Below are 26988 nucleotides of genomic sequence, written 5' to 3' on the forward strand. Positions count from 1 at the left end.
AAATCACACATTGATTTTAATAATTTATTATTTGTAAAAACCTATTTAAACCTAATTCCATCCCATCTTACATACATTTTAATACATTTATATTTACCAACATTGATTTATTTAACCTCGCCTATTATAACTCTATATTAAATTGATTTATAACTTACATCAATATTTGATGCCTAAAAATATTATATTATTATATAATGCACATTATTACAAACACATTTCTATAAATGAATAAAATATATCTTATTAAGCATTCAACAACTAACCACTCCAAAAAAATACAATTTAATAAAAAAAAGAGCAAATACATTGTAACTAAGCTACAACACAGTTAACCCCTACAAATATTGATAACATATATTAGTGAAAGGCAAAATAAATAAGTGCTTTCATCGAATATTACAATTCAGAGACTAAAATCTCTTGAAGCTTGTTTAAGCATATTGGTAACCATATCATAAAAAAATGGCTCCTCCACTTTTATTTCATCCAATGTTTTTTCATCATGTTCTTCGGCCTGTAATAACACAAACAATGAAATTGAAATGATATTAACATTTTCAAAATGTTACACATGAATATCAATTTTGATTTCTGATGCAAAAATCTAAACGACTTTTAAGAGCTTTAGGTTTTGCACTCCTTATACATATTGTCATAACATAGAATTATTTAGGAAAAAAATGGTGTTATTGTTAAAACATGTAACTTCGGTTAAGACAATATCTCTGATCACACACAGAGACACACACACACACACACACACACACACACACACTGATGAGGGCACAAACCACAACCAGAATGAATGCAATAGGAAAAAGGGGAATATTATTATCAGTAAAATCTGCTACTACATTCAGTACATATAAATAGACCCAAAGACATGCCCTATGGGCTTACAATGGTAAGATCCTAGAGAAAACTCCTCCTCATAGTACCTTTTCTCAAACTCCACCAAGAATTGCCTTTACAATGCCAGAAATGTTCTTAAATAAAACCTCGATTAGGTTTAGGGTTAGGAATACATTCTAGAATATGGCATTTGGCATCCATCGCCAAAACAGAAGGTTCTAGAAATCACTTTAGAAGCCGGTGTAAAATTAGAAAAATCCAAAAATGGTAGTCCAACTTCCAGGAGGCATAACTTTTGATTCGAGACTGTTTGACGAACCGTTTACATTTCTGGAAAGCTCTCAAAGCGCTCTATAGCCCTATGGACTAGCTTCATTCATCCCCCATTTTCGGGCCTGTACAAGGTCGTTTAGTGCCCCAAATTTGACTTTGAAGCACTCTTAGGAGGTCTCTAGGCAACTTAAAATTGTAATAACTTTCAAACCTTAAAGCCTTTTGACTTGATTCTTTCTCTGGAGTGTTTTAAATTACAAATATAATCACCCCTCCAACTTACACCCTCTAACTCATCATAATTATGGCTCAATTACAAAATAACCCATTTTCTACATTAGCATGTATCCCAAGGTGCTCAAAAACTCTAACCCAAAAAACCAATAGTGGAACTATGAGAGTTGGAATCTTTATTTGACCCAAATGGGTATCTAGAAATGAAAACACTTTAAACAAAAACTAACACTAAGCATATTTTTGGGTGATACAGGATTGCCCTTACACCACTGGATGCTCCTACATCAAACACCCAGGGTAGATTGAAAAGTGACCCTTTCACTTTATAGTTTGTAGAGGGAAACCCGAATGGGCAACCTCCATTGCAGATATCCAAGTTGAGTCTTCTATTGGTCGTCCTTTCCACTTCACCAGGTATTCTTGATACTGCTTGTTTCTGGTACTCCGACCCACACAACTATCCATAATTTCTTCAATCTCTTCCTTCACCGAAGTAGGAATTGGACATGGCTCTAGCATCAACCCCTCATCTGCACCATCATCATGATATTTTGTTAAGTTTGCAATATTGAGGATAGGAGAAATGTGAATCCCATTCGGCAACTCCACCTCATATGCATTTCCTTAGTCATGTTTCTTCAAAATTTTGTAGGGACCAAATTTCTTCATCTTTAACTTGTTGTAGGTACGCACTAAAAATCATTCCTTCCTCAAGCATACCATAACCAGATCCCCTACTTGGAACTCTTTATGTCTCCTCTTTTGCTCTGCCCTAGCCTTATACTATTGGTTCATCTTGGTAATATGTGCATGTACCTCCTCATGTAGATTCTTGACATGTTCAACAAATTCTTCTGCCTCAACACTTGTCCTCTCCCCTTGCTCCATCTTTCTTAGCTCTGGTGCAGTCCTTAGACAACTCCCATACACAATTTGTAATGGTGATCTACCAATACTCCTGTTTATAGAATTATTGTAAGCAAATTTTGCTTGTGGTAGAATCAAATTCCATCCCTTGGGCTGATCTCCCAGTAAACACCTCAACAAATTGTCCAGACTTCTATTTACCACTTCTGTTTGTTTGTCAATCTGCAGATGATGTGTAGAACTGAACTTTAATTTCATCCTCAACTTCTTCCACAAAGTCCTCTAGAAATACCCCACAAATTTAGTATCTGTGTCAGCAACAATACTCTTTGGGAGACCATGTAGTCTCACCACTTTTTTGAAAAGCAAATCTTCAATATGTACTGCATCATGAGTCTTGTGGCATGGAATGAAATGTGCCATCTTGGAGAACCTATCAACCACCACAAATACTGAGTCATTATCCCTTTGTGTCCTCGACAATCCAAGAACAAAATCCATACTTATGTCCTCCCAAGGCTTTGATGGAACAAGCAATGGTTGATAGAGTTCAGTATTGTGACTAAATCCTTTGGCTGCTTGACATACTTGACAACTTTGCACAAACTTCTTCACATCCTGTGACAATTAAGGCCAAAAATAATGTTCTATAATAATGGCAATAGTCTTTTCTCGACCAAAGTGTCCTGCCATTCCTCCATTGTGTTTCTCCTTGATCAAGTTCTCCCTCATAGAACTCCTTGGAATACATAATTGACTGCCCTTGAACAACATACCATCCTGAATCAAATAATCTAGCCACCTAGTCTTGTCTAGAGTAGCAACTTCTTTACAAGCCTTCCATGCTTCAGCTAAATCAGGATCCTCAGGGTACATATTCTTGAGTTCATCAAGCCCAACCACTTCAACCTGCATTACTATCAGCAACAACTGTCTCCTACTCAATGCATCTGCTACCCTATTAGACCTTCCACCTCTATGTTTCAACACAAATGTATAGCTTTGCATAAAGTCTACCCATTTCAAATCTCTTTGATTCAATTTACCTTGGCTATTTAGGTAGTGCAATGCTTGGTGATCAGTATACAGGAGAAATTCTTTTGGCAATATATAATGCCTCCATTTCTTTAAGGCTTGAACTATTGCATAGAACTCCTGATCATAAACATAATACTTCTTCTTTGCATCATTCAGTTTTTCTAAAATAGGAAATAGGCTTACCTTCTTGGCTCAATATAGGCCCAATAGCAATGCCACTAGCATCGCAATCCACCTGGAACACTTTATTGAAATTAGGAAGTGCCAACATAGGTTGCTCTGTCACCTTCTTCTTCAACAATTCAAAACTCCTTGCAGCTCCTGTAGTCCACTTGAACTCTTTTCTATCCCTCCTCATTGTTTCAATCGGGGGTGCACATATGTCGCTGAAATTTCTAATGAACCTCTTGTAAAAACTCATTCACAAGCCACATGAAGGTGCTTGGCACGTTGATTAGTCCAAAGGGCATGACTAACCACTCATATAGACCCTCCTTGGTCTTGAATGTAGTCTTCCACTCATCTCCCTCTCGTATCCGTATCTGGTGATAGCCACTCTTGAGATCTATCTTTGTGAAGTATTGAGCTCCACTCAAACAATCCATAAGATCATCCATTCTTGGCAAAGGGAACCGATACTTGATGGTTATTCTATTTATAGCCTAAGAGTCCGTACACATTCTCCACTTTCCATCCTTCTTTGGTGCTAGCATTGTAGGTACTGCATATGGACTCAGGCTCTTTCGAATCAAACCTTTCCTCAACAACTCCTGAACTTGTCTGTTTAGCTCCTCAGTTTTAGTATGAGTCATCCTATGAGCAACCTTGTTAGGCAAACTAGCTCTAGGGATTAAATCTATTTGAAGACTGATTTGCCTTACTGGTGGCAACCCTTTTGCAACATTATCAGAGATGACATCTCCATTCTCACTTAATAGGTCTGAAACTTCAAGTGGAATTTCACTACTACCTTCCTTATCTTTTCTAGGAATCAAAGCATAACACATACATTGATGTTTCATGCCATTCGAAAATTTTCTTCCATCAACAAGACATACCCTAGCACTATTGCATACCTTTTCACCTTCCTTTATCAAGGGCTTCAGTTTGTGGCAAACTCCATCCTTTGTTTGAGAGTATGTATTTGCATGGCATCATGTACAACATGCCTATCAAACTGCCACAACCTTCCCAACAATAAATGGCAGACATCCATTGGAATGATGTCACAGAGAACCTCATCATGGTAACTCCCAATCTTGAACTTCACCAGACATTGTTCACTAACCAGGACCTTATGATCATCCTTCACCCAAGCACTCTAATAGGGTTGGGGGTGTTTCTCCCTCTTGAGCTTTAGCTTTGAGACCATCTCTTCTGACACCAAGTTGTCAATGCTTCCACCATCAACAATCACATCACAACATTTACCCTCGCACTTGCACCTGGTACGAAACAAACTCCTCCTTTGTCCAGGTTCAGTCTCACCACTTAGTAAGACCCTTTCATTTGCTAGAACCTCTCCTCTTTCTGCATCCTCTGAATGTGATGATTGTGCATCCTCATCCACATGAGCAACCCTTGCTTGACCATCAGCTCTCCTATCTGTCCTTCCTTGGTGTTGAGGGCATTCAAAGGCACGATGACCTTCTTCATTGCAATGAAAACAAATACCACAGAAGCCTCCTTTTCTTGAACCTTGTCCGCATCCTCTACCTCTTCCTCTCTGATCTCCAAATTTTTGGTCACGGGAGCGGTTGAAACCCTCGTTCCTCTAGTACCCACATCTTCATTTTTCCTCTGGTTCTCATTTTGGCCTCCAAATGACATGCCACCACCCCTTCCTCCTTGACTGCGCCCTCTTTGCCTTCCATCAAACCTTTTGTTTAGCTTCTCCTCAACTCGCAGGGCAAACTGGTATGCCCCTTCAATGCTATTAATTCTAACCATACCTAACTCCTCCTGAATGCTAGGTCTTAACCCACTAAGGTAATGTTCAACCTTCTCCTTGTTTGCTTCTACATGCCCTGCCTTGATAAGAACTTGGTAAAATTCCTTTGCATATTCCTGGACAGATTTTCCTGCTTTCTTTAGCACTTGCATTTTCTTGAACAAATCAAGCTCGTAATCAACAGGAATGAACTTCTTCTTTAATTTGCCCACCATGCGATCCCATCTTGTGATTTCTCCTTTCCTCTTCTATTTCTTTCGAACTAAATCTTTTGCCACCAAATTTTGGCATGGCTTTTCATTTTGGCCTTCACAAACTTAACCCTATCTAGGTCTCCGATATCCTCATGCTCAAAATATTCCTCTAGTTCATTGATCCAGTTGATCAACTCATCCGAGTTTAGACAACTTGAAAACATACCCACGTCAATTTTAGGTTTTTTTCCAAGCTTAGCAATGGCCCTAAAAAGCCCTTCCTTTGCTTGGTTTAGGACTTCTCACTCTCCTTCCCCTTCTGGCCCAATATTTCCTTCTTCATTTTCTTCCTCACTTTCATCGCCTACGACAACGTTCATCCATCTACAGATCTCCTCTTGCAATGCTTGGACTTGTCTCCAGAGGGCTCTAACTTGAGGAGTAACAACTCCGACCCTTCCACCATGCTCCCTTCATGGAGGCATCTTCTTGTCTCAAACCCACAACTACGACCCTTCCACCACACTCCCTTCGTGGAGCCATCTTCTTGTCTCAAACCCACAACCACACAATCTTGGTGCAAATTGGCTCACAATTGGCGCTCTATCTACGCACTCAAGAAACCTTGCTCTAATACCACTTGATGAGGGCACAAACCACAACCAAAATGAATGCAACAGGAAAAAGGCGAATATTATTATCTGTAAAATCTGCTACTACATTCAGTACATATAAACAAACCCAAAGATATGCCCTATGGGCTTAGAATGTCTAGATCCTAGAGAAAACTCCTTCTCACAGTACCTTCTCTCAAACTCCACCAAGAACTGCCTTTACAATGCTAGAAATGTTCTTAAATAAACCCCAATTAGGTTTAGGGTTAGGAATACATTCTAGAATATGCCATTTGACATCCACCACCAAAACAGAAGGTTCTAGAAATCACGTTAGAAGCCGGTGTAAAATTAGGAGAATCTAGAAATGGTAGTGCAACTTCCAGAAGGCATAACTTTTGATCCAGGACTCCGACTGATGAACCATTTACATTTCTGGAAAGCTCTCAAAGCGCTCTATAGCCCTATGGACCAGCTTTTCTTGTCCCCCATTTTTTTAGCCCATATGAGGTCGTTTAGTGCCTCGAATCTGACTTTGAAGCGCTCTTAGGAGGTCTCCAGGCAACTTAAAATTGCTATAACTTTCAAACCTTAAAGCCTTTCGACCTGATTCTTTTTTTGGAGTGTTTTAAATTACAAATATAATCATCTGTCCAACTTACACCCTTTAACTCATCATAATTATGGCTCAATTACAAAATAACCCATTTTCTACATTGGCACGTATCCCAAGGTGCTCAAAAACTCTAACCCAAAAAACCAATAGTGGAACTATTAGAGTTGGAATCTTTATTTGACCCAAATGGGTATCCATAAATGCAAATACTTTAAACAAAAACTAACACTAAGCATATTTTTTGGTGATACACGATTGCCCTTACACCACTGGATGCTCTTGCATCACAAACACACACACATGGTGTTGTTGTTAAAACATGTAGCTTCGGTTAAGACAATATCTCTGATCACACGCACGCGCACATGCACACACACACATGCACACACAATATATATATGCACAAATAAAATCTACATTACTCATGATGATCATTATATATGGAACCGACTGTGCATATATATTTTGTTTATATCTGAGATTGATCTCAGTAATGATCAGATTCCATTATGATAATTATCAATTTGCTTTGGCCTTTGTTTAAGTCTTTGAAACAATTAGTTTTGTTATAACTAAACATAGGGTGTGATCAAACCATCAATCGGGTATATCGATGAATGGTCATGTGTCCATTTGGAGACATGCTCATTCACCCATATACTCGACCACCCTTGTATAAATGTTGTTACTGCTCGATATTGCAAGTATTGAAATCAATTAATGTGAGCAGATTAGAGGTAATATAGATATCAAGTTTGAAGAAACTTTTATCATATCTTTTCATTATCATTATACATATCGTGGAGCATATCAGGTCCTTCATTAGTAGAGATTGAACCTGAAATAAAAACCATACATTTATCAACACTTTCATAGGAATCTGCATTAAACTTTACATGGTATCAAAGCGACCCTAAGAAGAGATCACATTAAGTTTATAAGGATCAGATTTCACTTTAAATTTACAATCCATACTCTCTACAAAGATGACAAATGTATCGAGATTCAAACATCATCTTCCAAGTGTTGATAACTTTGAATCTTAGAAACTTCATATAATGATGTTATTGAAAGAAAACAAATTGGAATCTTTTGTAAGAAAGGATAAAGAGGAACCTAAAAACGATCCTAAGAAATCAGTATGGATCGAGAATAATGAAAAAGCCATGAAGATAATTGTGGATGTTGTTCGACAACACATAGTACCTATTGTGGTGAAACATACAACATATCATACATTTCGAGCTCTTGAAAACACATTCATAATCAATAATACTGACAGAAAACTTGCTCTTAAAAGGAAAATGAATAATGTTAGCATGAATAAAGGAGAAACCATAAATGCCTTCTTCATTAGAATCATAGATTTGAGAGATCAATTATTTGCATTTGGTTATGAGATTGACAATCAGGGATTATCCTTAATAGCATTAGGAGGACTTCCAAACTCTTGGGATTTTTTTGTACAAGGAATAAGTGCTAGGTCTAAAATCCCAAAACTAGACCGTTTAAGATCGGATTGTTTTCAAGAAGAATCAAGATTAATGGTTAAGGGAAAACACAAAACTTTAGATGAAGACGTTTAAGTTCTTAACACAAACTCTCATAAGAAGGGAAAGAAGAAGAACAACAAAAGGAAAAGAAACTTTCATGGAAAAGGACAATCTAAACAAAAGAAAGACTTGTCCAAAATTCAATGTTTTAGGTGTGATCTATATGGACATTATGCGATAAATTGTCCCAATCGATCTAAACATCAAGCATCATTTATAATGTACCAGGCCTTAAATTGAATTTAATATCTATATCTGCACTTGAAGATGATAGTTATAGAATTGCATTCATGGAAGGTAAAGAAGACTACTTTCTCGGAAAGTCCCTGAAGGTGTTGCAAATCCATCTCCTTCCTGTATAATTTTCCTTGCCCAATGTGGCCTTTAGAATGATCAAGACTCTCTTCTTCAGTCTTGGGAAAAATCTCAGTTCAATTTGAAGTCTCTTTAGGGTACTCCCACTGAATCTTAGGTGCAAGAGCCTCTTCTTGGGATACATCAAATGTATCTAGTTCATCAAAAGTTTTGGCTCTTCTAAAAGCAATGTCTTCCTCAAAAGTAGCATCGCTGCTTAGTTCTTTTTGTTTCTGTCCAGGTATGTCTTTCTGGGCTGAAGCATCTAACACAACAATTTGTATTTAGAATAGATGTCCTCACTCATATTTAGACAATAAGACCCCTGAAGAAGCATTTCTTGGAAAGAAGCCTGACATTAGTCACTTAAGGATATCTCGATGTCCTGTGCACGTTCATGTACGTAAGGAGAAGAGGACAAAGTTAGAACCTTTTGGACAAAAAGGTATCCTTATTGGTTTTAGTGAAACAATATAAGGATACAAAGTCTACATACTTGGACAGAAACAAAAAGAACTAAGTAGAGATGCCACTTTTGAGAAAGACATTGCTTTTAGAAGAGCCCAAACTTTTGATGAACTAGATACATTTGATGTATCCCAAGAAGAGGCTCTTGCACCTGAGATTCAGCAAGAGTACCCTAAAGAGACTTCAAATTGAACTGAGATTTTTCCCGAGACTCGAGAAGAGAGTCTTAATCATTCTAAAAGGCCACTTTGGACAAGGAAAATTATACAGGAAGGAGATGGATTTGCAGCACCTTTAGGGACTTTCCGAGAAAGTAAGAGGCCTAGAAAATTGACATACAATGCTTTCATGTGTGAGAGTCCAAACCCTGAACCTTCAAGTACTTCTGAAGCACTTAAACATCAAGATTGGAGAGATGCAATGGTGGAAGAATATCAATATATACTAAAAAATGATGTTTGGGACATAGTTCCTAGGCCTAAGGGAAATTTTTTTGCCTTCAAAGTTAAGTATGCTGCAAATGGTAGCATTGAAAAACATAAAGCTTGTTTTGTGGCTAGAGGTTTTTCTCAAAAGGAAGGAATCAACTTTGAAGAAACTTTTGCACCAGCTGCCAGGTACACCTCTGTTAGAGCTGTAATAGCCATCACAGCAACCAAAGGTTGGAAAATCCATCAAATGAAAGTAAAAATTGCTTTTCTTAATGGAAAAATCAAGGAATAAGTATACTTGGAACAACCAAAAGGGTCTGTGACACATGATACCGCCTCTTATGCATGTAAATTGAAGAGGGCTCTATATGGACTCAAACAGGCTCCTCGAGCCTGGTATGAAAGGATTGACAATCACCTTTTAAGTCTTGGATTCACCAAGAATGTGGCTGATCCAAATCTTTACTTCAAGGTGACTAAAGGTGATATGCTAATTCTAATTCTTATGTTTTTCATTAAGCAGTGTAAGAAAGATTTAGCTTCTAAATTTGAAATGATGGACTTAGGAATTCTTCATTACTTTCTTGGATTGGAAATACGTCATAAGTTTGGGAATATCTTTCTACATCAAAAGAAGTATATTGTTGATATTTTAAAAAGATTTGGAATGTGGGACTGTTGACCTATGTTTGCACCTATGGAAACCAACTTACACAAGCTAAAAGAAGCAAGCGTTGAATCTAATCTAGTTGCTCCTACTTTATACAGATAGATAAATTGGGTCCTTGATATATCTTCTAAATACTCAACTTGACATTTGCTATGCTATGAATGCATCGAGTCAATTCATGTGTGAACCTCGTGAGATTCATCTTGTTGCTTTGAAGCTATATTAAGGTATCTCCAAGGTACTATTGGGTATGAACTTAAATATGAGGATACCAGTTTGGAGTTACATTGATATACAGATTTTGATTGGCCTTGAAGTGTGAAAGACCGAAAAAACACATCAAGATGTTGTTTCAATTTAGGATTAGATATGATTTCTTGGATTTGTAGAAAGCAAGCTTCAATTGCTCAAAGTTCTGCTAAGGTAGAGTATATTGCAACAACAATGGGAGCTAGAGAAGCAATGTGGCTTTGGAAGTTGCTTTCTAACTTATTTGGTGAGCCTATGAAACCTACCACTATTCACTATGATAACCAAAGTTGTATCAAGTTATCTGTGAATCCAATATTTCATGATAGATCCAAGCATATAGAAATTCCATACCGCTATGCAAGCGACATGGTGGAAAGAAGAGCTATTCAATTGGAATATACCATTACAGGTGATCAAAAAGTTGACATTTTTACCAAGGCACTGCTTAAAGTGAAGGTTGATCATTTCATAAAGAAAATTGGCTTGGTTGAAATCTAAGTTAATGAGATTGAGTCTCAAACTTTGTAAATTTGTTTTATTTAATAAAGATGTTTAAAGTGTAAACACTTTTGTCATATGAGTGACTCTATGACTCATGGGCATACCCTATGTTCAGTATTAAAAGGAGACAATCTTTTATATTGAAATGTTGACTCTAATAATATAAGGTGACGACTTTGAACTATTAGATTATTATTATGATGAATATCATGTGACTTGATATTCTCGAAAATCATAATAGTTAAAAGAGCATGTTGATGGATATCATGTGACTTGATATATATTGAAGATCAATATGTTTAAACTCATGGTCAATATTATGTGACTTAATATCTATGGATATGCCACGATCCTTTATGGTGGATATCATGAGACTTGATCTCTGTGTACACACAAAATTGAAGGAATATAATGAGACTTGATTTTCTTAAAATATCTAGAGGATATTACTTCTTATAACGAGAAGAATTCTTATGCACGTTGTCTTCCCTAGCTAAGAGGGAGTGTTAAAACACGTAGCTTCGGTTAAGACAATATCTCTGATCATATATATATGATTTGAATATTGATATGTATATATGCACGAATATAATTTGCATTATTCATGATGTAGTATATAGAACCGACTGTGCATATATATTTTGTTTATATCTGAGATTGGATCACATTCTACTATGATCATTATCAATTTGCATCGGGCTTTGTTAAGTCTTTCAAGCAATTAGTTTTGTTATAACTAAACATCAGGTGTGATCAAACCATCAATCGGGTATATCGGTGAATGGCATGTCTCCATTTGGAGACATGCCCATTCACCCATATACCCAACCACCCTTGTATATATGTTGTTATCGCCTGATATTGCAAGCATCAAAATCAATTAATGCAGGCAAATAAGAGGTAATATAGATATCAAGTTTGAAGAAACTTTTATCATATTTTTGCATTATCATTATACATATTGTGGAGCATATCAAGTCCTTCATTAGCAGAGATTGAACTTGAAATAAAAACCATACATTTATCAACACTGTCATAGAAATTTGCATTAAACTTTACAGTTATAGATATAAAATTATTCCTAAATAATTATGCTCCTAAATAAGTCCCACAATTATAAATTAGTAATGTATTTTATGTGTTGAACGTGAAGATAATGTTTTTAACATTTACCAATTAGTAATTGGATGAATTTTCCACCTTTCTTCAATATATATTGGAAGATAAAGCCTTTCCAAGCATGCCAAAATCAATGCTCATTTGAGGCCATACATTAGTCTATATAAGTTTTTGCTCTTGTTTTTTTAGTATCGTTTTCAATACATTCTTGGAGTGTGCAATTTATTTTTACTGTATAAATTAATTATAAACTTGGGCTTCTCACTATTAAATTGGAAGTCTCAAAATTAGCATAAATAGTTAAAAATAATATTTAATCATCATTTGCCTAGATAAAAATATCTTTACTCTATAACTGCATTACTACTTGAGTCACTAATCTCTTTCAAGATGTGGTGGATCATTAGCTTAAACTTGAAAACTGAATGAAGGAGATGGTTTTATTTAAATAATCCCTACATCTTATTAATTTAGCATGGTCCTTCATAGACCTTATCTCTATCCTTTTCTCCATTCAGCCCTATTACTATTTCAAGAGACCAAGATTAAGCACCTTGCAAAATGCTAAATTTTTCATTGGCACATTTATATATTAAAAAAGAGGTGCTTCAAGTAAAATAGTAATCTATCTAATCATATATGTATGTATATATACACACATATATATATGTGTATATGTATACACACACACACACACACATGTATACATATATGATTAGATAGATTACTATATATATATATATATATATATATATATGGATTTTCAAGAAGTGTGAAAAAGGAGAGATTAAACAATGCCATATGAAAGCATTAGACAAAAATTAAACCAAAATTTGAACACTCCTTAAACTCTTACCATAATTAGAAAAGACCTAAGTTGTGGATTCAGGTGTGCGAATCGAGTATCGGGTACACAAATGCACTATTGCTTTTTGGAAGTTTTAGATGTGTCTGTGTGTGTAGTTCTATTCTAATGTAATAAAAAATAAATAATAATATCTTAGGGTTGGGTAGTTCTAGGAATTGATACGTGACTGTGGCTTGCAGAATATGTTTGAGTTTGCATGTTATATTTTTGAATATTGTAAATTCATTTTATTAGAGATAATGAGAAGCCAATTTCTTGTTCTTGTGATTTGTTGTTATTTCTCTATTTTGTTGTGTGTATTTGTTGTGATAATAAGGGGAGTAGCCTTCATCACCAATCCATATAGCTAATATTTGTACTTTTGCATTTGATTGCGTAAAGGATTTTGAACCATTCATGTTTCACGTCACACTACGTGATCCATTACGACGATGTGAGAGATCTAAATGAGTTCTAGAATGGTTGGTTCCAAACCAAGGCTCAATAAAAGGAGTGACAAAAAGATGGGAGATATAGGAGGTAGCAAGTAAATTGAGGGGCAAGGAGAAAAGAACAATCAAGTTGTAAGTAGGAGATATTTTCCATAAGTCAATTTGTGTTATTGCTTTCAAGATTCAACTGTGCAGTTTTTTTAGTCAAACTCATTAATCCATGTTTCATGAGTAGTGGTTCACAAGAACCCATCTTTCTTGAGAATGGATTCAAGAAGAAGAATGGATTGAAGAAAATATGAGGGCAAGCATTTCTAAAGACAACAGGTCTCATCCTACATCTACAGCCCTATGGGTGACATGCAATGTTGGAAAATTTGCCAGTGCTCTTATTGAGCTTTCAAATCACCAAATACGATCCTTCAAATTATGTGCCAATAATCTCACTCAAGCTTTCATCAATTTATGGGCATTAACATTTGATCTCGCATGAAAAGATAAATCTAAGCCATGAATTGACATTGATCAAGCTTTTTGTGCCACCAAAACTTCTCGAGCTTTACTTTTCTTGATAAATAATTTAATAGTTGATTATATAGTTGATAGACATGATATTGTGGTCCTCGCTAAGCTTCTCTAGAATAGTTTGACACACTATAAGATTCAAGGATCATTTATATTGGATTAGATCTATGGTTCTTAGACTTCCTCATATATAGAATTCCTCACTATAATTATAGTGTCTATTTAATGTCAACACCTCTTGATAATTAAATCTCATTTGATCTTATAGTCCTTGGACATGTTAAAACACTCAAGACAAGTTTGCATCTACAAAAGAAGCTCATTTACAGAGAAAAACAGTCTCGAAACCTCTTCAATAAAACTTAATGTTTTAGTCATCAAATAACATTAAAAGTAATACCCCCCCAAAGATCAACACAAATTATTTACAGAACCTCCAAACAAAACCAAACAACACACAACAAACAAAATCACCAAAAGAAGATGGTTATGATACACATGAGGTATATATTTTCTCAAATAATTCATGTATGTGGTTTGAGATATATCTTATTAATAGGGATACAGAGTTAACATTCACTGAGAGCTGGGCACTCAAAAGTGTTATTCTGCTTATATGCCAAGAAAACATATGGACCACTACTAAGTATATTGAACTTCTCATCATACCCTCATTTGGCTGTCTTTATTTCATTTTAGGAGCATATTTCCCACTTCAAACCTCTAACCAATTGCCTCTTTTTAGAGCAATGCTTGGAAATTTCCTAATGCCGCTACATCATTGCCTTTGCCAATTTTCTCTTTCCTTTAGTCCAACAACTCAATTAATATTAACATCATTGCAACATTCTCCTCTTACTCCTATCATCCAACGAGTTACAATGTTGGCACCTCAATGGATATATGTAAGGATGCCTCCATTCCATAGATAAAGTTGCGAAAAAGTGCCTATGGCCTTCCTTGAAGTTATTATATCAAACCTAGGGCTTTCTTGAGAATCAAGTGCCAACCTCTCTAATAATCAAATCCTATCCCTTTTATGGTTATGACGAGGTTCTTGTTGGTAGATTCAACCAACTTATTTCCCTTAGGGTAAAAGTTTGATAACCATGGTTGAGACCCCAAACCTAGTCATTCTTCTTTCAAGATAGTCAATAATGGCTGCTTCCACAACTCTGTGTGGGTGTTAAACCTAATAGACAAAGCAATAAACAAAATAAGTGGCAAATAAGATAGTGTGCCTTCTCAATGTGTACCATACAAAGAACCAACACACTTGATGTGAAAATTTGTGTTTTATTCAGCAAAATTACAACAAACCTTTGCAAAATTCTACCACATGACTATTTTTAGGTCTGCTAGGACTTCTGAGTATTTGACGTCCTATGTTACATCCCAAATTTTGACCTAATTTTAAATTTGCTCATAGTCGTTAGATTGAACGGATTTTTCTTTCATAATCATGTGAAGTAGGTAGTTATTTATATCCATTGTATTAATTGTTAATGAAGATGGTTGTTAATCATTATTTGTCATGTGATGTTTATCAGTTGCTTGATTTTAGAATTATGGTTAAGAATTAAAATTCTTTTTAATTTTTTTATGGAAATTATTATGGAACTTGTTATTATCGTGGAAGTATTGCAAAGTGATTGTAGGAGAAGATGAAGGGGGGAAGCATTGCTAAACGGGATCAATGGAATGGGTTACTAGCTCAACTCTAGTCATTAGGATTGACAGGTATGACCTTAAAATGCCTTGGCAGGACCTAACGACTTGAACTTCAGGATACAACTAAAGGACTCGCATGAGCTATTAAATAAACAATTTAAAATATAAAATAATTTAATTAAAATATAAAATGTACCTCACAGGATTTTGAATGATCTTTCACCATATTGTTATACCTATGTACGTCCACATAGATATAAATATAAGGTGACACCATAATATTATTTTCTTTATAATAAAATGATGCCACCTCATTAATATATCTACATATACATAGATAGATATAAACCATAATATTTTTTGATTTATAATCTTCAAATCTTCTTCCAACCTTTATTCGTTCTTTTTCTTTTAAAAAACTGATTTAACACTTGGCATTTTTAATTGGCGTTCAAAGAGCCAAGATATTCTCTATGTTACGGAAGCTAAGGAGTCACGTTAATAGAAGTCGAGAGTGAGAGGCGGATATATCTATTCAAGCACTTGACTTCCTTTCTCAAGCCCGTCTCTCTCTCTCTCTCTCTCTCTCTCTCTCTCTCTCTCTCTCACACTCATATTTCCGACTTACATTCATCAACCGATATCTTGCAATTATCATTTGAAAATCACTGCCATCCATAGCATTCCAAGTCTTTATTTTATAGTCTTGTTTGCAAAAGACGTGACACATTTATACACCGGATTTTGCACTTGAAGAACATTTGTGGAGGGGCTGAATCATAGCGGCCAACTAGGCTCATACTTTCTTTTCCTTTCCGGGAATAGTCTCAGGTTATGTAAACAATCATTACTGTATATTTCCTTATCAATTGCTACTATTTTTTGACTTCCATAACAGCTAGACTGTAGATATAATCATCTAGATATTATCGGATAGAACCTCTTGAGAAAAGAGTTATTTAAATGCAATAAAATCCTGATTTAGATATACCATTTGGAAATCAGAATTCAATGATGAATTTGCTAGTCTTAAAGAACATATTCTTTCAAGTCACAGTTTATGATAAGTTATACTTTTCAATGAATCCTTTGAGAATCAATGGATAGAGCTGATTGCTTTGAATTTTCAAGCCTCTAGGACTCACCGGCTGTGTAGCCATGGAAAGGTGAAGAGGTGAAATGAAATCTGCAAAAGTATGGAAGTGGAATCAAATATGATAAAATAAAATAAATAATCTTACTTAATAGCTCATGCTTGTCCCTATTGTTGTTTTTCCCTATTGTCAAGTCGAGTGGTGGTGACCGGGTCATTGAACCCATTACAAAAACCTTGGCCAAGGTCATTTAAAGAAATGTTTGCCATCTATTGATCACTTGATGTCAGTGGTGCCAGGAATGCATACATGTCCGTCTGTAATTGTGCGGACATTTTAAACGCCAGAATGCTCAAGTGGCTGGACTAAAGATATCCCAAGTCCGATCTTGGGGTAGGGAGGGCTTTTTTAATTCAATAGATTGTGTGGGGATAAATATGGTCTGAGGTTGGGAGGTTAAGCCTAAGTCAATGCTTCTCGTCTTATCGAAAGCCAATGCTTGCACAACCAGCTAAAGACCCACCGGGTAATACTTGTATGTTTCTTTTCTTCTTTCCATGATAAAAATTTACTTTACTTGTATGTAGAAAAAGATAGCTAATTGTTATTATAGTTGTTGTTAAATACAATTATTTTCAGTTGATGATTGATATAATTATCTCAGTTGAACATGGTTATTTCAGTTAATCGTTGATGGTTAAAACAGTTAATGTCATATGATAAGGAATTCAGTTATCTGTTCAATGATTGTTTGGAAAATCTCTTTATAAACCGTCTTTGTTTTTTATATGAAAAACCGTTTGTTACATCCTATGGCCCATTGAGATGGCTTATCCCGTCTCGCCGTCAATAGAATAATTCCTTCAACTCGAGGAATTTTACAGGGCTGTTCAAATTATTGAACACATTAGGCAGCCAGTGCAAACCATTCTGCAGCAGGCTAATGCTAAATATAAGCAGTGTCATGACAAGCATTGGACAATGCACAAGTTCAGTCTGGCTACATGTGAAGAAAGAAAGATTCATTTGACCTTACCATAAGCTTTGTTCAGTTCAGTACAGGCCCCGCACCAGCACCAAGCAAGTAGGAGAGAACGCTTTCAACCTTAATCTTCCCTTTTACCTTGTGTTTCATCCATCGTCAACACAGAGTTCTTGAACCATTACTTTTCATCCCTCTTGGATACATAAGATACTACAAAGACTCTTCAGGAAACAGAGATCAATCAAAATTGTAGCGTTCCAACAAAATTGGGACATCATTGACACAAAGGTCAAATGGAAATGCCAACAAGCGATCCCTCTCTTCCAAATCATCAAGTCACATCTTCTCGGTGAAAATGGTATAAAGAAGTGCATGCTGCCAGTTTGTTTCTGCATCTTTTATTGCAACTGCATGCAACAGGGACAATTGCTCTTCAAGGAGTATTGACTGATCCAGGAGGATCATAGTCAATAAATTACACCAAATTTAATCCAATTTATTTAACAGATGTCAGCAGGTTTAACATCATGTTCAACGCCCACAAGCCAAACTGCAAGACCTGACTCGTCTTCAATAGTTCTAAAGCAATTATGAAGTGGATATGAAACAGTCAACCAAGACTTCTTCCTTTTCTATATGTTAACATGCATTGCCATTCTTTGTAGTTGAACAAGAAAAACACAGACATCATACACCTGATGTTTCAGATATTGTACAGAACTTAGCATGTTAAACTCTGCAATTAAAGTTATACAATTGTTGCCAATTGTCTACCCTTCTTTCCTTCATGATTTGTACTTCATATGTCTTTAACCATGATCAGTCAGAAATCATTTCCACATGTAACCTACATAAATCTGTTTAAGGCTGTCTACCAGGTTTTTCCTTGGGCCCTGGATCACTTTTCAAGCCTTCTTTTCAAAGGAGTGTGGTCCCAACACTAGATTTAAGGTTTTCGAAATTTTAAATGCTGGTCTCTAAGAAAAGTTTTGTAATAAAATATGATTGTGATCTTGACTAGGAAAAATATAACCATTCCCAACTAAATTTTCCTTTGTTCAGTAATCTATGTGAGTTAACTGCATTCATGTTACCTCTTTGAAATAAAATTGAAAAACAATCAATATAATATAATAAAAAAGATAGTTGATTAATTTCAGAAAACCAAATAGAATATGTTGGTTTACCTCATTGAACTTCAACAGTATTAAATTTGTCACCGATGCAGGTTTTGAACGATCCCACCTATACAAATAATCAGGTGCATATCAAATCTACAAAGCCAATCATGGTATAAACATGAGAAACAACCAAAATAAAAGGGCTAAAGGCATTCTAGACTATTTAATTTTGACAGCACTAATCATCTAGGCACAAGTTTCTTCAAGATATTACAAGATCAACAACAATGCTTCCATCATGTATCTGCAACAAATGATTATAAATTCAACTTCAAATGCAAAGATTGAATAGCCTTTTACTATTTAGTTTAGGTCTTTCATATACAAGTCCCTGAATTGTGGTATGAATAGAAATGCCGAGTGGCAAAACATTAATAAAGAGCACAATCCACAACTAATCACTGTGTGAACTGGCCTACGGATCTGCTCATTTTATTCTTGCAACAAGGCAATAAAATCATGAGATTTCAGCATGTCATATGCTGAAATATGTATTACTAAAGTACAACCAGAATAGAGCAGTTGGGATAACAACAATCTAATAGTGAAGATTTAAAGAGTTGCAAATGAGAATTTTAATGACCATCTAGAAGACGGAAATATGTCACGTACAGAGATATATGTTACCACATTAAAACCATATGAAATGGGGACATTACAGTCCGCCCTCGCTAAAATTGCTTGTCCTCGAGCAATTGATGTGAGAGGCATTTGCAAAGCAGTCTTGATATTGATCCATAGTTTGGCAACTCGAGTGTCTTCTCTTACTTGTGTATGGAACCACCACTTAAGAGATCCAACATGTGCAAGTGAGAAACATGTACTAGGATATATGGAGACATGGAGCATACAAAAAATATATACATTAATGCATATGGAGACACGATGCAAATGTAATGTCCCCAATTTAGCAGGTTCCTGGAGTCTCGAGGTTTGTCAACTCATCATTGCGACCCTCTTGAGTTGACAAATGGTTTTGGGGGTCTTTGTTGTGGATTTGCTAATTTTAGACTTACTATTTTTAGTAAGTCACTTTCAGCCAGTTTCTATTTTTGGCAGGGCAGTGTTGGCAGTGTTGGTTTCCTATTGTTTCAGTCTTGGGCAGGATGAGATTATTTTGGGAAGTCATATTTATTGCATTTATAATGAGATTTTATTTATATTAAATGCACTAATAATTAATAATGTGTTTTATATTATGAAGTAAAGTTTAAGTGAAATAGGTTGCACAAGGCATTATAAATGTAGCTTTCATTTGGAGAGAAAATCGTCTTTGAAATTATTATTTGCTTTATGATATCTGGCTGAGGGTATCTGAGATTTGTGAGTTGATTTGAGATTGTAATTGCAAATTGTGCTTTAGTATACAATTTTCTCGAATTCCTCCTACTGCCTTACAGTGTCTAAGGAGAATTTACTGCTGGAGTTTATTGACTGAGAGGGTGAAAAAGTTGATGCCAATTCTGAGATCTGCAAGGATTGATTTGGGGTTTGATATTGCAGGAATTCATTCATCAAGCAGCGATTTAGCTTCTATATTAATTGTGTTTCATAAAGGGTGCCTGCAAGTTCTGTTTGAGGGCGGATATCACATAATTTTACACCTGCAATTTCCCTACAAATCCGTTGTTTCACATTCTAGGGCCTGCGACCAAAATAAGGCACCGTGGTTGTGTTTTTTAGAGCCGCATTGCAACATTCTTCGCTTGTGATCACTCCCAGGGCCATTGTGATTAAGTTCAGGGTCTGCACTACCTATAGCAGAGCCTAAGGAAGGGAATTGAAGGCTGTGGATTTTTATACTGGAGAGGAGGAAATATCACCAGTCATCTGCAATTACATTTGTAGCTCTGTGGTTTATACATTGTGCCTACGTTAGGAAAATCAGCTCTGTAAATTGAGTTGGCAGTTGACGATTGGTTATCTTAATTAAGCCCAGTATTTGGGAGATTTCTAATCAGGCTGACGCCAATCAAAAATACAGATTCCATTTGGATAATATACACAGTGAAGATTATACCAGGTTCTTTACCAGTTTCTTGTTTTCAAAGTATATTCAGTGATAGTTTGTTCTTATTCAATTTCATTAAATCTGAAATTAGTAGTTGAATTATCATTATCAGTATCTCTTCGCGTTCCAGTTCCTTATTTCCAAATATTCCAGAAAAAAAATAAAATCATATATTAGCAATATTCAAAAAAATCTGAAAACACCAAAATACATAAACAAATATTCTTTATTTCTATCAGAAATTCAGGCAAAGGCAATTAAGGGTCTTTATAGTGGTATCAAAGCGGTTTCATGCTAGCCTGCAGGAATTGGGCTCAATTATCAATGGTCAGTGCATTTTATCAAAGTTTGTTTTAGCATTTGTAATGTCCCTCCAAGATCTTTTGAATAAAACTTTAATATAGGCATATTAATATATTAATTAAATTATATTAGTTTTAAACTTTGAACTAATATAAATTAATTAATGAAATAAGAATTAGCTTATAATAAACATTAACAGTTTGGGAAGTTTTATGGGTACATCATCCGACTTCTCCAAATTAGATAGTGGCTTCCGGCTGAGAAAGAGGCGGAAGAATGTTTGAAGATAAATTGTAGATTGCAATGTAAGCAATAAGAACGATTCCTTTGGTCAGAAACATTCTGGCTTAGTGGAAGAAGAATTAACAGTTGAAGAGTCCGTTGTAGGACGAGACCAAGGTTGGAGATTATTTGCAGACAGAGACAACTGAACTTGGAGATGGAGCATGCCCTTGGTTGATAATCGCATGTGGAGAGTCCTACGGATGGTTGGAATAGGACGAAATTGATAAGAGACAGAATCTCAGCAACATGATACTGCAATCAATCATACTGGCTATTTATTATTAACATTTCAAAGTCAGGTGAAGGATAGGCCATCGTTTCAGTCCCATTTGGCCCTGCAAAGTCAAGAATTAATTGTTTCGTTTGGTGGCAGTTATCTCAAAAGTATACGACATTCTAGTAATCCATTTCTGGTGGCCCTTCTTGTGGAAGACATTAAGTCTTGGTAATCCAGTTTTAGCGGTTTCCTCTCAGCAAGGAGATTCTATATTCTGCCATCACAGGTGCAATTTCATTGTGGAATTATACCCATTCAATAGTGATTGATTATGAAATATTAGAAAATTATCTTTCCTATTTGCCATTGTAGAAATATCATTAGAATAAGAGGCAAAGCTTCAGATTCTGTTATGTATATCTGACGTTGTTCTAAACTTATTCACTTTAAAACTTCTGGAAAGATCCTTCTGTGATTAAATAATTAGAGATTGATGTGCAATATGACATACTTGTAGTGTAAATTCCAATTATGATAAACGGTATGATACTGAAATGAAAATTGAAGAATTTGCATTCAAACAATCTTTATTTGTTAAATCTGAGATCTATATTCAGAAGTAGACTCTTAAAGCCGGGATTTTACAGTGGTATCAGAGCCTTCAATCTTCCCAGCCTGTGGGTAGAAACAGACTTATGCTAAAAAGAAATTATAATTTCCGTAATACCAGAGTCGGACAAAGTAGATTGCTAGAATCTACAAGTTCCTCTACACAAGTTGACATTGAAGATAGTCATACTGAATCAGACGAGGAAATAATTTTTGAAAACAATATGGGAGATACAGATGACACTAGGGATCTCATAACTGCACTACTTAGGAGTCAACAAGATAGGCAAAATAATGTAAATTGTATGGCAAATTTGATGGCACAATTTACGAACAATAATAGGAATCAAAATCAGAATAATGTGAGGGAAATGGATGAATAGGAGAATCAATCAGTAAATGGACAACCTAAGAGTTCAACTTCAGCAAGACCCTTCATGCCAACCTTTACTCCTATAAATCCACAACCTGAAAGAGAACCTACCATTAGAGAACTCCATGAAGAGGTCTATCAGGATTGGGTACAAGCAGGTGATGAATTTAGAGCACCAATGACTTTTAGAGAATATTTGGATATCAGAATGAAACATAAGAATAAGGGCACAGGGGGTATAATAATGAATTACAAAAGAAGATTGGTAAAATGTCCCTACCTTATTTTGATGGGTCAGGTAAACCCACTTCGAGAGCTTGGGTACAAAAACTTGACACATATTTACAATTAAACCCAATGATGGAGGATGAAGCCATCAAATATGCAACATTACACTTAGAGGGAATTGCCCATGAATGGTGGCATCATGGATAGTTTACGTTAGGCCATAATCAGATTAACACCTATGCTGTTTTCATAGAAAGGCTTATTGATAGGTTTGATTCTAAGGATCTTGGACTCATCTCAAAGATCTGACTCTGCTTAGACAAATAGGTATAGTGGAACAATATATTTCAGAATTTGAAAAATTAGCAGTATTAGTAACAGAAATCTCTAAGAGACAGAAAAAAATGATATTCATAGATGGATTGTCTGATATTATCAAAGGGTGGGTTAAGTCTTTAAATCCGCTTTCCTTGCTATCAGCCATAAAAAGGGCTAGAGAATTGGAACCCCCTTCTAAAGGAAGGATTTATAACAAAGGGTCATCTTTTAAGGCAGATTTTTATAGAAACCCTTCTTCAAACAACACAACACCTAGAAACAAATTAGAAAAAGAAGAACGGGATGAACTTAGAAGAAAAAAATTGTGTTTCAGTTGTAAAGAATCTTGGACACCATGTCATAGATGTTTGGGAAAAGGAAAAATTCATTACATTGAAGTAGTATCAGATAATGAAGATGAGGAAAACATAGATCCAAATCAGGAACACGACCTTAAAATTATAGAACATGTTCAAGAAGATCTACCAGGAAAAGGTGAAATAGCAACAATGATAGGAACTCCGCATTTTAATATTTTCAGAGTAAGATGGGTTTTACAAGGAGGATGAGTCATTGTTATGATAGACAGTGCCGCTACTCATATTTTCATTGATACAGCTCTTGTTAAGAAATGTGGCTTACATACAGTGAAACATGGTTTTGGTGTCCAAGTACCAAGTAGTACTACTTTAGTAAGCACGCATAAGGTTCCAAAATTAAACATTACTCTTGGTAATTATAAAATAACAGATGATTTTTATGTGGTTGATTTGGCTAATTCTAACGTTATGTTGGGCATTCAATGGTTGATAACCTTAAATGAATATTCACAGAGTTTCAAACGTTTGGAATTTAATTTCAAAATTAATGGAAAAAAGGTAATCCTCAGAGGAATGGCAAATGGAAGTCCACAGGTTGTATCTTCTAACAGAATGGAAGCCATTTTCCATCATGGTGATGTAGCATGGTCAGCACAATGCCTTATATCTATTAAGGTGACAGGTTATGAGTCTAAACACTGTCAAAATGATTTATTGCAGATTTTAGATTCTCATAGTTTGGTTTTCAGTGATATACCTCCAGGAGTTCCTCCACATAGAGGATTTGAACATCAAAGCCAGTCATTACTACTCCTTACAGACATCCTAAGGCATTCAAAAATGAAATAGAGAAGGCCATTAATGAGTTACTAGATATGGGACATATCAGGCCCAGTTCAAGTCCATTTGCCTCTTTAGTGGTACTAGTCAAAAAGAAAGATGAGATTCTTCGCACGTGTATAGATTACCATGCCCTCAATAAAAAGACCGTTAAAAATAGGTATCCGATTCCCCACATTGATGAACTGTTAAATGAATTACATGGTGCTGTATATTTTTCTTAAATTGATTTAAGATCTGGATACCATCAAATTAAAGTACGAGAAGAGGATATTCATAAGACTGCTTTTCGTTCCCACTATAGTCATGAGTTTTTAGTCATGCCATTTGGATTAACAAATTCTCCAGCAACATTTCAATCTTGTATGAATCATATTTTTAATAATCAACCAAGGAAGTTTTTGTTAGTTTTTTTTGATGATATACTGATACACAACAAGACTTGGGAGGATCATCTGTGACATATTGATGAAATTTTGGGTATAATGGAAACATAGTCTCTTTATGCAAGGCCTCTAAATGTGAATTTGGTATGACAGAGATTTTATATTTGGATCATATGATCAATGCTAAAGGTGTCTAGGTACATCAGGAGAAGATTAGAGCCATTTTGGATTGGTCACCTCCACGAAATCTTTCAGATTTACGGAGTTTCTTTGGTCTATGCAGTTATTACAAGAGATTTGTTAGAGGATTTTCACAGCTTGGAGCACCACTAACAAATCTTACCAAAAAGGGTGCATTTAGATGGACTGCAGAAGCACAACAGGTATTTGACAAACTTAAGGAGGTAATGAGCTCTTGTCCAGTTCTTGCACTCCCAAATTTCAATCAGCCATTCGTTTTAGAATGTGACGCTTCTAGCGAAGGAATAGGAGCAATTTTAATGCAAAATAAGCACCCTATAGCTTATGAAAGTAGGAAACTCAGCAGTACTGAAAAGCTGTATTCAATATATGATAGGAAATGCTGACAATTATGCATGCATTGGCTAAGTTTCGGCAATATTTAGTTGGTAGCAGATTTGTCGTAAGAACTGATTGTAATAGTTTGAAATATTTCTTGAGTCAAAAAGATTTGAACGACAGGCAGTAGAAGTGGATTAGTAAAATCGAAGCGTATGATTTTGAAATTGAATATGTTAAAGGAAAAAATAATGTGGTCGTTGATGCATTATCTAGAAAACCTGAAATAAATGCTATTTCGGGAGTAACAGCTGATTGGAAATCTCTATTATCAGTTGAATATTCTAAAAATACATTTGCATGCGATATTTTGGATGGGAATATTTAGGATGAGAGATACAAGGTTATAAATGAGATCATTTATTATAAAGATAGAATTTTCCTTGTACCAAGATCTAAATTGAAATCAAAGATTATGTAGGTACTTCATGATTTACCTTTGGTAGGAAATCTTGGTTATTTCAAGACTTACAGGCAAATCCGTGAATGGTTTACATGGAAAGGACTAAAAAATGATGTATTACAATATGTGAAGAAATGTATCACATGCCAACGAAAAAAAGCTAAACATTCCTATCCTGCTGGACTACTTCAATCTTTACCCATACCAGAACAAAAATGGGAGAGTATTTTGATAGATTTCATTACTAGTTTGCCCTGAGTATAAGGTAAAGATTGTATTTTGTTGTGGTTGATACACTAATGAAATTTGAACATTTCTTTGCTATTACAATAGAATTCACAATAGTTCAAGTTGTGGAATTATTCTTCAAGGAGATTTTTCACTTACATGGTTTCCCTAAAAACATCATCAGTGACAGAGAGTAGATTCTTGAGTATCTTCTGGACAAAATTATTCAAGTTAACAGGTACAGAGTTGAACCATAGTACCGGTTATCATCCCCAAACAGATGGGTAGACAGAAATTGTGAACAAATGGGTTGAAGGCTATCTTCGCAATTATGTAGTAGGGCATCAAAAGGCTTGGATCAGATGGTTATACTTAGGGGAATACTGTTACAACACCACTTATCATATGTCTATTGGTATGACTCCATTTAAGGCTTTGTATGGATATGATGCTATATCTTTTGTTGTGCTGGCTTTTAATAATAGTAATGTACCCAAAGCTGAGAACTGGCTTTAGGAAAGTAAAGATATTTTAAAGGCACTTCAGGAAAACTTACAATCTGCTCAGAATCAACAAAAAATTTACACAGACATGAAACACACAAAACACGATTTTGATGAAGATGAGTAGGTGTATCTCTAGCTTTAGCCCTATCGACAATCTTCAATCAAGCGTAGTGGAACTGAAAAATTGAGACCTCATTTCTATGGAACCTATCAAATCCTCAGAAAAATTGGTGCAGTTGCCTATGAATTAAAATTACCTGAGGGTAATCGAATTCATAATGTCTTCCACGTTTCTTGTCTCAAGAAGGCTTTAGGCAAACATGTTATAGTGTCCGAAGAATTACCACCTTTGGATTCCGAAGGGAAGTTGGAAACCATACCTGAGAAGATTTTGGATGTTCGCAAAAGGCATTTACGTACTCATTCCATCAAAGAATATCTTGTACAGTGGAAAAATTTGCCAGTAGATGATGCGACATGAGAAACCGAACAAGTACTGTAGCATCCAAATCTACAGTTGCTTGTGGGCAAGCAACAAGAGGGAGGGGAGATTTGTAATGTCCCTTCAAGATCTTTTGAATAAAAGTTTAATACATGCATATTAATATATTAATTAAATTATATTAGTTTTAAA

At 35.4% G+C, this 26988-nt stretch overlaps 1 protein-coding gene across 1 annotated transcript in view; it reads right to left on the bottom strand.

The window, feature by feature from the left end:
* Positions 1 to 204: 204 nt before the first annotated feature.
* Positions 205 to 26988, bottom strand: part of LOC149574925 (NAD(P)-binding Rossmann-fold superfamily protein) — a 230827-nt gene continuing 204043 nt past the window's right edge. Inside the window, exons 10-11 of the mRNA XM_089814774.1 lie at positions 18755 to 18812; positions 205 to 517 (exon numbers count right to left, since the gene is read on the bottom strand). Of these exons, the coding sequence (XP_089670900.1) occupies positions 407 to 517; positions 18755 to 18812 (169 nt within the window). The 3' untranslated portion in view covers positions 205 to 406. The remainder of the gene's footprint in view (positions 518 to 18754; positions 18813 to 26988) is intronic.

This window comes from Cupressus sempervirens, chromosome 2, assembly GCF_028749045.1.
Source record: "Cupressus sempervirens isolate cs-2001-9-10 chromosome 2, ASM2874904v1, whole genome shotgun sequence".
Classification (NCBI taxonomy): domain Eukaryota; kingdom Viridiplantae; phylum Streptophyta; class Pinopsida; order Cupressales; family Cupressaceae; genus Cupressus; species Cupressus sempervirens.